The sequence below is a fragment of the Aspergillus karnatakaensis genome (assembly GCF_047715665.1).
Source record: "Aspergillus karnatakaensis strain CBS 102800 unplaced genomic scaffold BJY04scaffold_35, whole genome shotgun sequence".
In the NCBI taxonomy this organism is placed as follows: Eukaryota; Fungi; Ascomycota; class Eurotiomycetes; order Eurotiales; family Aspergillaceae; genus Aspergillus; species Aspergillus karnatakaensis.
Genome location: NW_027395747.1, coordinates 318,079 through 330,808, shown reverse-complemented (window position 1 = coordinate 330,808; position 12,730 = coordinate 318,079). Strand labels below are relative to the sequence as shown.

The 12,730-nt window shown below is 49.0% G+C and overlaps 6 protein-coding genes across 6 annotated transcripts; 3 read left to right on the top strand and 3 right to left on the bottom strand.

Annotated features, from left to right (window-relative positions):
- Positions 1-624: 624 nt before the first annotated feature.
- Positions 625-1,613, top strand: BJY04DRAFT_90321 (putative mitochondrial protein sorting (Msf1)). Its single transcript, XM_073721274.1, has 2 exons — positions 625-928; positions 1,004-1,613. The coding sequence occupies exons 1-2, from the start codon at positions 776-778 to the stop codon at positions 1,415-1,417; spliced, it is 567 nt and encodes a 188-aa protein (XP_073569638.1). The 5' UTR covers positions 625-775; the 3' UTR covers positions 1,418-1,613.
- Positions 1,614-1,809: 196 nt separating this feature from the next.
- On the bottom strand, positions 1,810-2,877 carry BJY04DRAFT_219902 (uncharacterized protein; the record flags this gene model as incomplete). Its single annotated transcript, XM_073716720.1, has 2 exons — positions 1,810-2,569; positions 2,630-2,877. 2 exons carry the CDS (start codon positions 2,875-2,877, stop codon positions 1,810-1,812), a joined length of 1,008 nt encoding a protein of 335 aa, XP_073569637.1.
- A 674-nt stretch (positions 2,878-3,551) lies between these two features.
- Positions 3,552-5,344, top strand: BJY04DRAFT_193063 (ethanolamine-phosphate cytidylyltransferase). The gene is made up of 4 exons (XM_073711856.1): positions 3,552-3,793; positions 3,850-3,967; positions 4,032-4,806; positions 4,869-5,344. Exons 1-4 carry the CDS (start codon positions 3,670-3,672, stop codon positions 5,196-5,198), a joined length of 1,347 nt encoding a protein of 448 aa, XP_073569636.1. The 5' UTR covers positions 3,552-3,669; the 3' UTR covers positions 5,199-5,344.
- An 88-nt stretch (positions 5,345-5,432) lies between these two features.
- On the bottom strand, positions 5,433-8,347 carry BJY04DRAFT_208504 (putative para-hydroxybenzoate-polyprenyltransferase Coq2; the record flags this gene model as incomplete). Its single annotated transcript, XM_073713999.1, has 5 exons — positions 5,433-5,581; positions 5,645-5,903; positions 7,094-7,113; positions 7,168-8,177; positions 8,232-8,347. 5 exons carry the CDS (start codon positions 8,345-8,347, stop codon positions 5,433-5,435), a joined length of 1,554 nt encoding a protein of 517 aa, XP_073569635.1.
- Positions 8,348-8,777: 430 nt separating this feature from the next.
- BJY04DRAFT_90233 (putative JmjC domain protein) lies at positions 8,778-11,688 on the top strand. The gene is made up of 2 exons (XM_073721272.1): positions 8,778-9,474; positions 9,553-11,688. Exons 1-2 carry the CDS (start codon positions 9,207-9,209, stop codon positions 11,592-11,594), a joined length of 2,310 nt encoding a protein of 769 aa, XP_073569634.1. The 5' UTR covers positions 8,778-9,206; the 3' UTR covers positions 11,595-11,688.
- Positions 11,689-11,841: 153 nt separating this feature from the next.
- BJY04DRAFT_219897 (uncharacterized protein) lies at positions 11,842-12,606 on the bottom strand (the record flags this gene model as incomplete). The annotated part of the gene is made up of 4 exons (XM_073716719.1): positions 11,842-11,936; positions 12,021-12,348; positions 12,412-12,473; positions 12,522-12,606. The coding sequence occupies 4 exons, from the start codon at positions 12,604-12,606 to the stop codon at positions 11,842-11,844; spliced, it is 570 nt and encodes a 189-aa protein (XP_073569633.1).
- Positions 12,607-12,730: the final 124 nt, after the last annotated feature.

The following is a 12,730-nucleotide window of genomic DNA, read 5'->3' as shown; positions in this document are numbered from 1 at the left end:
TCGCGGCTGGACAGCCGACTGCCGACAAGGGTCTGGTAGAACTCTGAGCCGTCAGAAACTGGCGAGGGCTCAAAAACAATATGGGATGGTGCACGGGCCATGGGAGGGACCAATACAGGATGCAGAACTAAGTTCCAGCCTGAGTCTAGAGCGCGCGCTCTCTTTACACTTGATAACATCATACATAAACCATCAAAGTTCGTCTTACAATAGTTATAGACTCTTAAGGCTCTCTCATAGTTTTAGCCAAGCCAAGCTAAGTAGAGTATCATCGATTCATTATATTTTGGTCTCGCCTCCCTCATATCATTGTGATAAAATGTTCTGTAAACCCGATGGCAAACTCGCTGATCTGCAAAGCTCACTAAGCCGTTTCTGTTTTCTGCCGGTAAATCCCGACGTCAAGGTGGAACGCAGTTGCCCGCGTGCCTCGAGACCTCTTCCACGGAATGGTGACAGGAACCCGCCCTGAATTTTCTCTTTATTTCCATCGCCACTTCTCGATTTATCTCCGCTTTTGCAGACCCTTCGCGGATCTATACTTATATCTCCTCTGCTGCTTCTCCATCCGACGTTCGCTCTTTATTCAGCCTCATATCTGTTGCGCTCTCTCGATTCTCACAATCTTTGCACTGCGCTGTGCCTTAGCCATTCCGAGTTCAACCCACTAACGTATCTCGCAACATCCCCACCAAACTATCTATCTCGAGAAAGCAAAGCTTCTTTCAAATACTCTGCGAACGCTTGGTGTCCAGTGCCGCTTTTTATCACGGCGATGAAGGTCTTTTCGTCACTCTGCACCTTTGACTACTCGTGGGAGGAGGTCTCTACGGCAAATTGGCGAAAATATTGCCCATGGAACGATAAATCAACACATGTCGTTGGGGTAGATACCCTGTCACGGAGGATTGACCCAGAGACCGGCATTGTAAGTGTTACCAGCTACTATGCTTGAATCTGATTGTCTTTGAAAAGGTCCAAAAGGTCTAACATATTTCCATAGCTTCGCACAGAGCGACTTATCACATGTAACCAATCTGTGCCACAATGGGTTTCCTCGTTGTTTGGTGGCAATCCGACCTCTCACGTTTATGAAGTATCATACGTTGACCCTGTCTCGAAAAAAGTTACGATGTGTTCGACGAATTTGACATGGGCCAACGTACTGAGTGTACGCGAAACTGTAATTTACCAGCCGTCAGCATCGACGCCCTCGTCCATGACCGATTTCGAACAAGAAGCCAAGATTACCGCTCTCTGTGGAGGGTGGCAGAAGATCAAAAACAAGGTGGAAGAGGCAAGCGTCGAAAGATTCAAGGAGAATGCCAAGCGGGGTAAAGAAGGTTTCGAAGCTGTCCTTGAAATGAGTCGACGAGTTTTTAGCGAACAGCGTGAGCTAGAGACTAGCGCGGCGTGATCTTCCCACCATTACTGCCTACACTCGCATCATGAGACATCGAGCGTTTGTCTTGCATATACTGGCGCTAAGTTGATTTGTTCTTCAAGCGTGTGATCGATTCGGCGTTGGCGAACTATCTTACATATCTTTTTGATTGCCACTGCGACAAACATCCCCACTATTGCTCTCTATATAGCCCGTCTCGAGGCTTTTCTCAAAAAGTTTCTGATATCCCTTTCCTGACGTTCGAGCTAAGCGACTTCTTCTTGAGCATTACGAGAGCACGATATATTAGACTCATACAGCTTTGCAATTGTTGTGATGAAGTACTACTTTTCTTATTCTCTAATAGGGGAAGCATCACTGGATCCTTCCGTCATTAAACCTTATAGTCATTAAAAGCTTGGACGTCATCCTAAAAGACCCCCCAACACGACACGGCTGACCCCGGCCACTTCCGTCCTCGCAGCGTTCCGACTTGCATCTTCAAATTCACGTACTAGACCCGCCACAATGATTTTCCGCAGTTTTGCGTCTGCTTTAGTGAATAGCTCCCCCAAGGCAACGGTACAGACAGCTGGTGTTGATATCAACGTCACAAGGCGTGTATAGCAGTCGATAAGAATGTCGCATAGAGTTACAAATGTCTCAAAGTAGTCTGGCTCAAAGGGTAATGAAGGTGTTAATAAATACGAATACTCCTCCCCAGGAAGGAGTTCCGAGGCTTCTGAATGAGGAATCGAGACACTCGCGGCAGCAGCACTCACCGAGGAGGCAGCACTCCCCGCCATGAGCTTCAGGTCCGAAGGATCGCTGTGCTGCATGGGCAGCCCAATCTCCGTTGCCGAACTCGCCCGCCTAGCCTTTGTCCCACTGTGTGTGGCGCGTTTAAACATCTGTGGTATTCGTGCTCGGGCAAGGGTCGATGACGAGCTTCCCTCCGGCGGGTGCACTTGTTGGTATGCTTCGAATTCAAGTAGAAGGGCGTTTAGAGTACGTAAATATTCGCCCGGCGTCGTGCTGACATCGATTATAGGTGGAATAGAGAGCCCGAGGAGGAGATAATTGATTGCGCGGCGGGAGAGTTTTCTGGCATCAAAATAAGGGATTCGACCAATGTCTGACCGAGAGTAATGGACGGTATTGAACCAGTAGATGCGCCCTTCATGACTTGGGAACTGTCAGCGAGATCTACTATTGGCGAGAGGAAGAGTCGCGTGATGTACTGACGCTTTTCTAAGATAGTCAAGGGTCGAGATTCGTTTTGTGGCCATGTCTTGAATATGTTGATAGATTGCGCCAGCACTTTGCGGACCAAGAGCACCCCCACCACTCATTAACGGAGGAGGAATAGCTCCGGAAACTGCTTCATGCCCAATAGACTTATTTGTATCTCTGCGAGATAAAGTGGGCGCGAACGTCGAGGGAAGCATATCGATGGTTTTCCCGAAGGAGCCTTGCCCCCTGCCAGCGGACATGAGCGTGGATGAGCGTGAGAGCCTGGATATCGGACTATGCTCGAGTAAAGAGAGATTAACTGTATTGAAAAGTAAGGCCTGAAATACGTCCAATGTATCAAAAGAAAATGAATCCTTGGTGCCAATAGCTGTCCACGGCATTGGAACTCCTATATGGAGTTTTTGATAAGATCTGGTTCTCCACAAAAGCCCCCTTGACCGCGGCGGCGAGAGGCTCCGAGGTCTCGAATCACGGTTTAAACATCTGGTATTGTTCCCCGCACTACACTAAGGCATGATGGAAGCACTCGTAAGTTTCGACGCTCTAGGAGTGTCGTATGGGATTCTTATGTGCTGTAGTGTCTCCAACCTCATTGAGCTGTTTACTGTTGAAAGATGAATCACAAGAACTCCCGGAAAACAGGCTACAAGAATCCCAGTTTATAGCACGGCCACCATGGAAGATGGAGGTCACACTGTGAAAGCTTCTGGGAAATCCTGGATATTTGTGGATCTTGAGAGTTTCATCATTGAAGCGTGGATCGGGTTTACACACGCACATATTGAACGGTAAGCCAGCCTATCATCCATACCTTGAGTACCCAAGTAGACTTGGTGGAGGGAGGGCGGGCGGGCGGTCAAGGTCCATAGTCTTCTCCGCAGCATAATACCCCTCTTTCCATTATTGTTCTGCTCTGCCATCTCTTCTCCCACCATCAATATACCAATTGAAACCTACAGCACCAGAGATTGAACGGCTCCCCACTGTTACTGTATCGGGTTTCTGTATAGCTTCCAACCGGGATATCGAGGATGGGATCTTCTCCGGAGGAAATCGTTCCCCAGCGTGGGGAATGGCCCGTGGACCCTCAAGATGATATTCCAATCTCAGAAAACCGCGTGTGGGTAGATGGTTGTTTCGACTTTAGCCATCATGGTAGGAACTTGGCCATCATTCATTTTGCGTGATAAGCCCCTAATCAAGTCTCGTAGGACACGCAGGGGCTATGCTTCAAGCGCGTAGATTAGGAGACGAACTTTTAGTTGGAGTACATTCCGACGAGGCGATTCTGGAGAACAAGGGGCCGACAGTTATGACACTGGAGGAGCGGTTGGTTGATGCATCATGATCTTCCCTCATAAGCTATGGCTGACGCGAGACGTCGTTGATCTAGCATTGCTGCAGTGGAAGCATGTCGCTGGGCGACAAAATGTGTTCCTCATGCGCCGTATGTCACGTCATTGCCGTGGGTTTCCCATTACGGCTGCAAATATGTCGTACACGGAGATGATATCACATCAGATAGCAATGGCGACGATTGCTATCGATTCGTCAAGGCCGCTGGCCGGTTCAAAGTGGTCAAAAGAACCCCTGGTATATCCACGACGGATCTTGTGGGTCGTATGCTTCTTTGTACGAAGGGTCATTTTGTGAAGAGCGTCAAGGCTACACTTTCTGGCACGGAGGGCCCTGGGAGTGAAAACGAGCGTGCGCAATACGCTTCATACCTTCAAGACAGGCTCAAGGATTACGCAACCAATGAGACTGGCTTGCAACCGGGCCCTCAGGTTTGGGTCTGGGAAGCCTCCAAGGCAGCTAAGATTGAAGATACGTCCAATGAGTCTGGTAGTTTTGAAGGCCTTGTTGATGGGAAGCCGCCGAGACCAGGCCAGCGGATTGTTTATGTTGATGGAGGTTTCGATCTTTTTTCTTCAGGTCATATTGAATTTCTCCGCCAAGTTTTGGCAATCGAGGAGTCTGGGGGCCGACAACGTGGGTGGTTCGATGAGGCACAACGAGAAAAAAGGGTCAAGAACCATGGAGAGGATTATGGTCCTGCCTATGTTGTTGCTGGTGTGCATGATGACGACGTAATAAACCATTGGAAGGGGCTGAACTACCCTATCATGAATATCTTCGAAAGGGGTCTCTGCGTTCTCCAATGTCGTGTAAGTCATGATCTTTAATCGCTGATGAGAGACCCCCCCCCAGACTTTCTGACAGCCTTTAGTATATCCATGCTATAGTGTTATCTGCCCCATTCTCTCCAAGCCAGCCTTATCTGGAAGCGCTGCCGTTGGGAGTCCCTGACGTCGTTTACCACGGACCTACAACCTTCATTCCGCTGACTTACGATCCGTATACCTCCCCAAAGCGGATGGGTATATTTCATGAAACGACCCATCACGCTTTCCAGCATGTCAATGCTGGGGAGATTGTCGAGCGAATTCTCAAAAGCCGTGAGGCTTACGAAGCAAGACAACGTGCGAAGCTGCAAAAGGCAGCCATTGAGGACCAGGTCAAATCCCGGGAAGCAGGATTGACGGAAGCTGAGACTTAGAGCCGCGTGGTGGAGCATTGGCTTGTATAAGAGTCAGGCCTGTCTCTTGTAATGATTTCAGACCAGGTATATGCCAAGGCTAAAGCTGGCTGAGGATCAGGAGCCGAGTCTCCCAAATGGAGTCTATGCTACTTGAACATCGAACTAGACTTTACTATGTATATCAATACTAACAATATACTACTAATCTTACACGGACCCTGAGCTCCAGCGCCAGGAACCATGATCGGTTCCCTATTCGGCCACTAAGACACCCTTCTCCTCCAACAGCTTTGAAAGATCGCCATTCTGATGCATTGACATGAGAATATCACAACCACCGACAAACTCCTTCTCAAGATATAGTTGGGGAATCGTAGGCCAATCCGAGTATTCCTTGATGCCTAGACCGAAGGAGCGCAAGTTAGTCCTTGCTAGAGAAATGTGCCCACCCATTTCAATCTCACCTTGACGCAGTTCTGGGTCCTCGAGAACATTGAAAGCAACAAACTTCTTCGGGTCAACACCCTGTAAACCTAGAATCTGAATGCTTGCCCGAGAGAACCCGCACTGCGGGGTTTCTGGGGTTCCCTTCATAAAGAGGACAACGGGGGCTGACGAAACAGCCTTCTCAATAGCTGCTTTTGTTTCGGATGACAGAAGGCGAGCCTGAAGGATGGAATGAATCTGGGCGAACTGTGGCCGGACCAGAGGCCGTCGGAGAGACTGCGGCGACTGATTAGTGTTGGGCTATGAGACTGCGCAGACAAAGTACAAAGAGGAGAATAGAGAGGTTATAGAAATTAGCACGACATACAGAGGCGAACAACGTCCTTGAGAACATGGTGACTGCCGACTTTAGGGATGATTGATCTTCCTAAGGCGGTGGTGGAATAAATCTGGATACGGAGTATACCTAGGTATCGCAGGACGCAATCACGTGTCAACTGTCTTATTTCTAATCCAACGTCCGCAAGTTTTAGACGTTGCGTAACAGCAACTGGAAGCCGGCCCATCATCTCTCATGATGCCTTAATCTGATACATGATATAATTTTCCTTCTCACTAAACATCTTTTGTTGCTGTCAGCAACATGATAATTGACTGAATCTGTGTTTCTATCATGGAGGTCGCGAGTGTTACTTTCTCCGCTAGTCAGCACTTGAATGATGGTAAAGTCCACATCCTTTTGGCGGCTAGTGGTTCTGTCGCCACCATAAAGCTCCCCGATATTGCAAAAGCTCTTTGCCGGCATTCAAAGGTATCGATCCGCATAATCGTCACGAAATCAGCCGAAAAGTTCCTGATAGGACAAAGTCTGGAGCAACCGGCCCTTGAAGGTCTACGCCATCTCGCCGGCGTGGACGCTATATACCGTGACGAAGACGAATGGATGAACCCATGGGTGCGAGGGGAGTCGATACTGCATATTGAGCTCAGAAAATGGGCTCATTTGCTGCTTGTGGCGCCTCTTTCAGCGAATACAATGGCCAAAATGACCGTCGGAATCGCAGATAACCTCCTTCTTTCGGTTATTAGAGCCTGGGACACCACCGGAATGGTAGACTCTAGCTTCAAAGACAAGAAGCCTCTGGTCTTTGTCGCCCCCGCCATGAATACTGCTATGTGGGAACACCCAGCCACAGGGAAACAATTGAATATCATACGAAATGAATGGCATTGGGGTGAATCAAACAAAGACGGTTGGGTTTACCTTCTCGATCCGATAGAAAAGTCTCTGGCCTGTGGCGATACTGGAAACGGCGCTATGATGGATTGGAGAGAAATAGTTGAGATTGTGGAGAGTCACACAGGCCTGAAAACAACAGGGACGGCTGCCGAATAAAGCTTAGTACTCAATTGATCCGACGTGCCGGTGCCTGCAGGTGTTCTAGCGGTTTGTTTGACGACGTTACTTTGCCATCATGCTCGTACACTTCAAAGACATGCGCAAGGTATTCAAGAAGCATCCCTAGAGAGATGCCTCCGCCAGTCCATAGGCAGCCATTCTTGAACCACCACCAACAGTTCCGAGTACTCTTCAGCTGAACTTTCTGGATCATAATTGCCAGTGTCAGGGCCGCACTGCCACAGCTGCCCGCAAAGAATATGGGACCAGCTCCAGCTGCCACACCTGCAGCAGCAAGAAGAGATACCTGGACCACAGCTAGACCAGAGAGCACTGCCTTGGTATTGTGCTCGTGACGAAGAGCAATTGATTTGATACCGGCCGCAACGTCATCTTTGATGTCCATGTGTGCGTAGATCATGTCGTACAAGATAGTCCAGGAGACACAGCTGGAATAAAGTGCCGTAGCAGCCACCATGGCGTTCGCATCCGCCAAAAGATCGATACCCAAAGCTGGAAACCCCATTATAGCTCCCCAAGAGAATGTAAGACCAAGGACCGCCTGAGGATAATATGTAACACGTTTGGCGAGCGGATATGATCCAACTAGTAATAGGCTTGGAATCCCGTACCAAAGACACTGGTAAGGGAATTGGAGCAAGACTCCCAATCCCATGATCAACTGAGTACCTGTGAAAAAAACTGCTTTGCCAGGCGATATTGCGCCTCTGGCAATGGGTCGAAATTTTGTGCGCTCGACATGTGGATCCAAGTTTCTATCCCATAGATCATTAATTGCACAACCAGCCCCTCGCATAACCAGAGCACCAGTGAGAAAAAGCGCTGTAGTCCCAAGAACATGAAGCATCGGTGTCGATGGTACCATAGTTGCCGCCAGAAGCGTGGAAAACGCACATGGGAAGAACAGGTAGTATGTACCCGCGGGCTTGTCGAGCCGGACCAACTCAGCATACGGTATCCATGCGGGAGGGAGTCGAGAAATGAGCCCTGTCTGAGGAGGAGTGTATTGTTTCATCGATGTTTGCGGCAGCTCTCTCGGTGAAATCGCTGTTAAAGGAGACAGCGATTGTGTCTGTAGGTGTCTCGTGCTCGAGATTCCCTGGGGAGGGATGGCGCGTAACATCATCGTACTCAAAGAGAGCGTCGAGTAACTGGATACGTGGAGAGCTTTACCTCGCATCGACGCACTTTTACCCGTGAAACTTGGAGCGAGGTCATAGTGCAGGGGTGCCCTCGTGCCGAAGCACTGACGACATGTCGGGTGACGAAGCAGCTTTGAAGAAATGGAGAAGCTTGTCATCTCGAAAGTGACTCTGGTTTTACTGCGTATCCTGGAAGAACGGCCTTCCAGGTCTTGCGAATGCGAGGGTTATGGCTGTTATCAGAGTTCGCAAAGCACAAGTAGAATGGATTCGGAACAGGGTCAACAAGAGCACATGCTGTTCTATGAGGTAATTTCAAGGAATGGCATCGCAGTCTAGAAGCGAGTTGGCGACGAGTTCATTGTGAGCGACGGCGGAAGAAATTGTACCTGGATGTTGTATCAAACGAATCTTTTTGAGCAGGAACCACGACGTGACCTGCGAAAGTAGTTTCCTTACCCTTAGAAGACGATTCACGTGATACCCTGCTTTCCGCGCGCTGGTCCGTACCAGCCAGGAGTCAGGACTGAGTACTCCGTGAATCCGTAGTACAACGGAGTAGAGTAGTCGCGAGTCGACGCGCGACTCGCGACTGAGGTGAGGTCTCGATTGGGATTAGTGCCGTCCAGGAACTCTCACTTTGTCGCAGCCCTCCAGCTGTTGACTCCACGTTCTCGGCCTGGAAGCATCAAAGAGTAGGTTTGGAAAGCATTCTGGAACACCGTTGTCGCTTGACTCTACTTACGAATCGCCACCCGCGCGCCTTCACCAGTAACTCTGATCATGGAATCCCTCGCTGATAATGATTAGATCGAGCTGTGCTGCGCTTAATAAAAACCACATCTTCGATGGAATCATCTCCTCTCGAATTTTGAACCATACCATCATCACAAGCAACAACACTACACAAACAAGGCATCGTGTGTCGTTTAGTCGATGCGCTCATTTCTCCTGCTCCGTGAACTCAAAGGTGCTTTTTCCCAGTTGATCTAACGTTGCGACCATCAATCGGCGCGAATGCCAGCCCAACGCCCCCGGGCGGCGTTTGAGCCGCTATCTCCTGATTTGGACGTTGGTGATTTGATCAGGACAACACCAAACTTCGAAGAGGTGGTGAGGATTCATTGCGATGCGATTGATGAGAACGGGCTTGAAAACTTTGAAAAACTCGTCCTTCTTCACGTTATCGTTCGTGGGCTTCCTCTTGTCGTGGAAGGGTTCGACGAAAAACTCGATAAAGCTATATTCTCTCAGAAATGGCTGAGAACTCACTACTCCGCTAAGCGTCAGTCTTGATCTCGCATCGATCCCTGACTATCCATGAGCCCACTGGAGACCTTGCTGACGAATCTACATCTCACAGAGGAGAATGCCCGGGACCTGACAGCGAAAAAGAACACCGAGCTTTCGATCGGCCACTACCTTAACAACTTGCCAATGCTTACAGATCAATGGAACGCATATAATTACAAAGACCCTAGTCTTCAGAGGTTATATCTCAAGGATATTGATTGTCCGAAAATCTGGCACGACTATTTGAAAAGGATTATTCCCCCCTTTCTATTCTACTTGAACAATTCCGCGGAGCCGGCTTCGTTTGAAGGCCCGGGGGCCAGGGCCAAGCCGATCTTTAAGACACGCCATGCTTCGGGCGCTGGGCGGGTAGCGAAGGCTGGCGATCTGATGAGCTGCCTTCCACCAGATATGCGTGCCGAGAATCTGATGTGTTATATTGGACACGAGGGAACATACACACCAGCTCATCAAGAAATGTGCGCAAGCCTTGGGCAGAATATAATGGTGGACGCATCAAATGGCTCGATTGAAAACGGCAAATCGACAAAGCCCGGATCGTCCATATGGTTCATGACTAGCAGTAAGGATCGGCAGCTGGTATCAGAGTATTGGATGTCCGTTTTGGGCCATGATATTAACATTGAGGACCATTTTGCACAGATAAATGCATGGAAGGCAGCCCCCTTCACTACATACATTGTCGAACAGCGACCAGGCGATTTCATCCTCGTACCCCCACTGGCAGCGCATCAGGTCTGGAATCGGGGGACGAGAACCATGAAGGTCGCATGGAACCGGACCACGGTGGAGACAATCGAACGAGCACTAAACGAAGCATTACCGCATGCTAGGATGGTCTGTCGCGACGAACAATACAAGAACAAGGCTATTGTTTTTCACACCTTAAAGCAATATTCTGCGCTTCTCGGTAACGTTGATGAAGCCAGTGTCAGCCATCACAGAATCCAAGAGCTACTGAGGGATTTTGAACAGCTTTTCAACCTCTACAATCAAATCCTGCTCTCTGAGTCTTTTTCACCGAACCACGTAAAAGATCATAAGAGCACTGATTTTATTCCTTTCGACAGCAACGTCACATGCGCATACTGCAGGGGCAACATTTTTAACAGGTTTCTGACATGTCCGTCCTGTGTTAAAACAGCCAATGGGGATGATAACCCGTATGATATCTGTATGGAATGTTACGCCATGGGGCGGAGCTGCGCTTGTATCTCGAGAATGAAATGGGTTGAACAGTTCAAATGGACAGAACTTGTGGAAAAACACGAAACATGGAGACAGCAGCTGGTTAAATTCAGCCCTCATTCTGGTGGCAAGTACCGGCCATTTCGCATAGCGCAAGCTGAGATGGGCAAAAAGAGCTTAGCCCATATCTGTCAAGAGGAACTGAAACGCCGGCCTTGGGTTGACATAACAAAGCCGAAGCCTGCTGTTGAAGAAATTGCGGGCGAGCCTAGTGAACCCGAAGATACAGAACCGCCGACAAAGCGACGGAAGACTCAGAAGTCAAAAACAAAAGCGCCCCGGTGTCACATCTGCAAGTACGTTGAACCGGTGTGGAAGCTTGCGTCTTGCTCCAATCCAAAATGCTCTTTGAAGTATTGCTACGGTAGTTTATTCAGAGCTTTCAACATGCTACCGCAGGAGATCAACGAAACCATTAATTGGGAATGTCCCAAATGCCGGAAGATTTGCAGCTGTGGCGCGTGTCGCAAGAACCCCAAAATGACACCTTTCGAGCCGACTGTTACATCGCTTGGTCATGATACATCCAAGGTAGCCGATATTCGCAGCGTGGAGAGCCTAGTGGACTTTCGGCATTCGAATCTTGGCTGGTTGAAGAAGGCTGGAACTGACGAAATAGGTCGGTTACGGAAACACCAAGAGGACGCGGACGCAAAGCGCAACCAAGCCTTGGAAGATAATTCAATCCAGATCGAGTTATATCCCGATATGTCGCAAAATTTCGACTACAGCCAGCTAGAGCTCGAAAAGGTGGCAACATATTACTCTGCAGAGTATACGGACTTCCCAGTCGACCCGGCGCTGGAAACTTCAACCCTCGCCCCTGCCGATCCTTGGGGCTAATTATGCAAGAAGTGCCTAAGAAACCTAGTTCGCTACACGATAGGTAGTCATTAAACAATAACATGTGAAATCCAAGAAGTGCTCGTCAGGTCTTGCATATTTCCCCTATCTTAGTGCCTCGAGCAGACAGATCGCCCATACCTTGTCAAGAGGTGATTTGGCTAATATCAGTCCTTCAGCTTTGTCGAATGATAAGTATAAAGAAGATCAGAGGCAGTATTACGAAAGTATCTGTCAGAAGCATATACTACGCTCCCTTGTACTCATATCGAAGATCTTCCAGCGTTTGGAGGTCCACAGACACCATGACCTGGCGCACGATCAAGATCGTCGTAAGTAGAGCTGGTGGCAAATAAGCAGGTATTCTCCTAGCGTTAAGGGCCAGCCTATCTCATGAATCAGTGGGGGAAGGAAGGTTGAACTTACCAGCCGGTACCAGATAGGCAACTTGCTGACTCCCAGCGGAGGTTTCCGAAGAGGAAAGATAAACAACCACCAGGAAAGCACATACCCCAGAATTGCCGGGGATTATATACTTCCGAGCATGTTCCGCAAAGTCTGGATCACGCATGGGCCGCTTACCCTTTGGATCTGGGCGTTGTGGCGCAACGTACTTCATCGTATAAGTCGTAGCTAATAATGACAAAATACTAAGCAAGGACCAGAACCGCACAAGCAGCCCCAGGTCCTTGGATGACAGCAACGATGGGATAAAAATTACGGTCGACAAGAGCGGGATGGCGGCAAAACCGAGCTGAGAGTCGTTAGTACCTGTCTTGATAATTGATACTTTGACGGCGCGCGGGAGATCAATTACAGTATATTCCGAATTCCTTTCTTCATTTTGGAGCTTTAGGTGCCTGATGAGCTGTTCTTGCTCTGGAACGGATGTCAGTCATCAAAGCAGTCTTTCGAGTGTCAGCTAACCTTCTTCATCTAATTCCTCGCGGGCGTCATCATCGCCCGAATCTTCGGGATAGCGAAATGCTTTGCGGAGCCGGGCGGGGGCCATTGATCCTAATCTCTGGCTTCAGAGTATTTGCACGAGGCTATCAGGAGAAAGCGAGAGAGTGTTTACGGGAGAATTATGGTTAGGTTGAAGGATAAACTACCTAGGTAGTCTATATTGGTCTGCC

Excerpts from the sequence above, each read along its gene's own strand:
- BJY04DRAFT_90233 (XM_073721272.1), top strand. The coding sequence starts at position 9,207 with ATGCCAGCCCAACGCCCCCGGGCGGCGTTTGAGCCGCTATCTCCTGAT. Across the intron at positions 9,475-9,552 it reads AACTCACTACTCCGCTAAGC|AGGAGAATGCCCGGGACCTG; the intron begins GTCAGTCTTGAT and ends TACATCTCACAG.
- BJY04DRAFT_90321 (XM_073721274.1), top strand. The coding sequence starts at position 776 with ATGAAGGTCTTTTCGTCACTCTGCACCTTTGACTACTCGTGGGAGGAG. Across the intron at positions 929-1,003 it reads TTGACCCAGAGACCGGCATT|CTTCGCACAGAGCGACTTAT; the intron begins GTAAGTGTTACC and ends ATATTTCCATAG.
- BJY04DRAFT_193063 (XM_073711856.1), top strand. The coding sequence starts at position 3,670 with ATGGGATCTTCTCCGGAGGAAATCGTTCCCCAGCGTGGGGAATGGCCC. Across the intron at positions 3,794-3,849 it reads TTTCGACTTTAGCCATCATG|GACACGCAGGGGCTATGCTT; the intron begins GTAGGAACTTGG and ends CAAGTCTCGTAG. Across the intron at positions 3,968-4,031 it reads GTTATGACACTGGAGGAGCG|CATTGCTGCAGTGGAAGCAT; the intron begins GTTGGTTGATGC and ends TCGTTGATCTAG.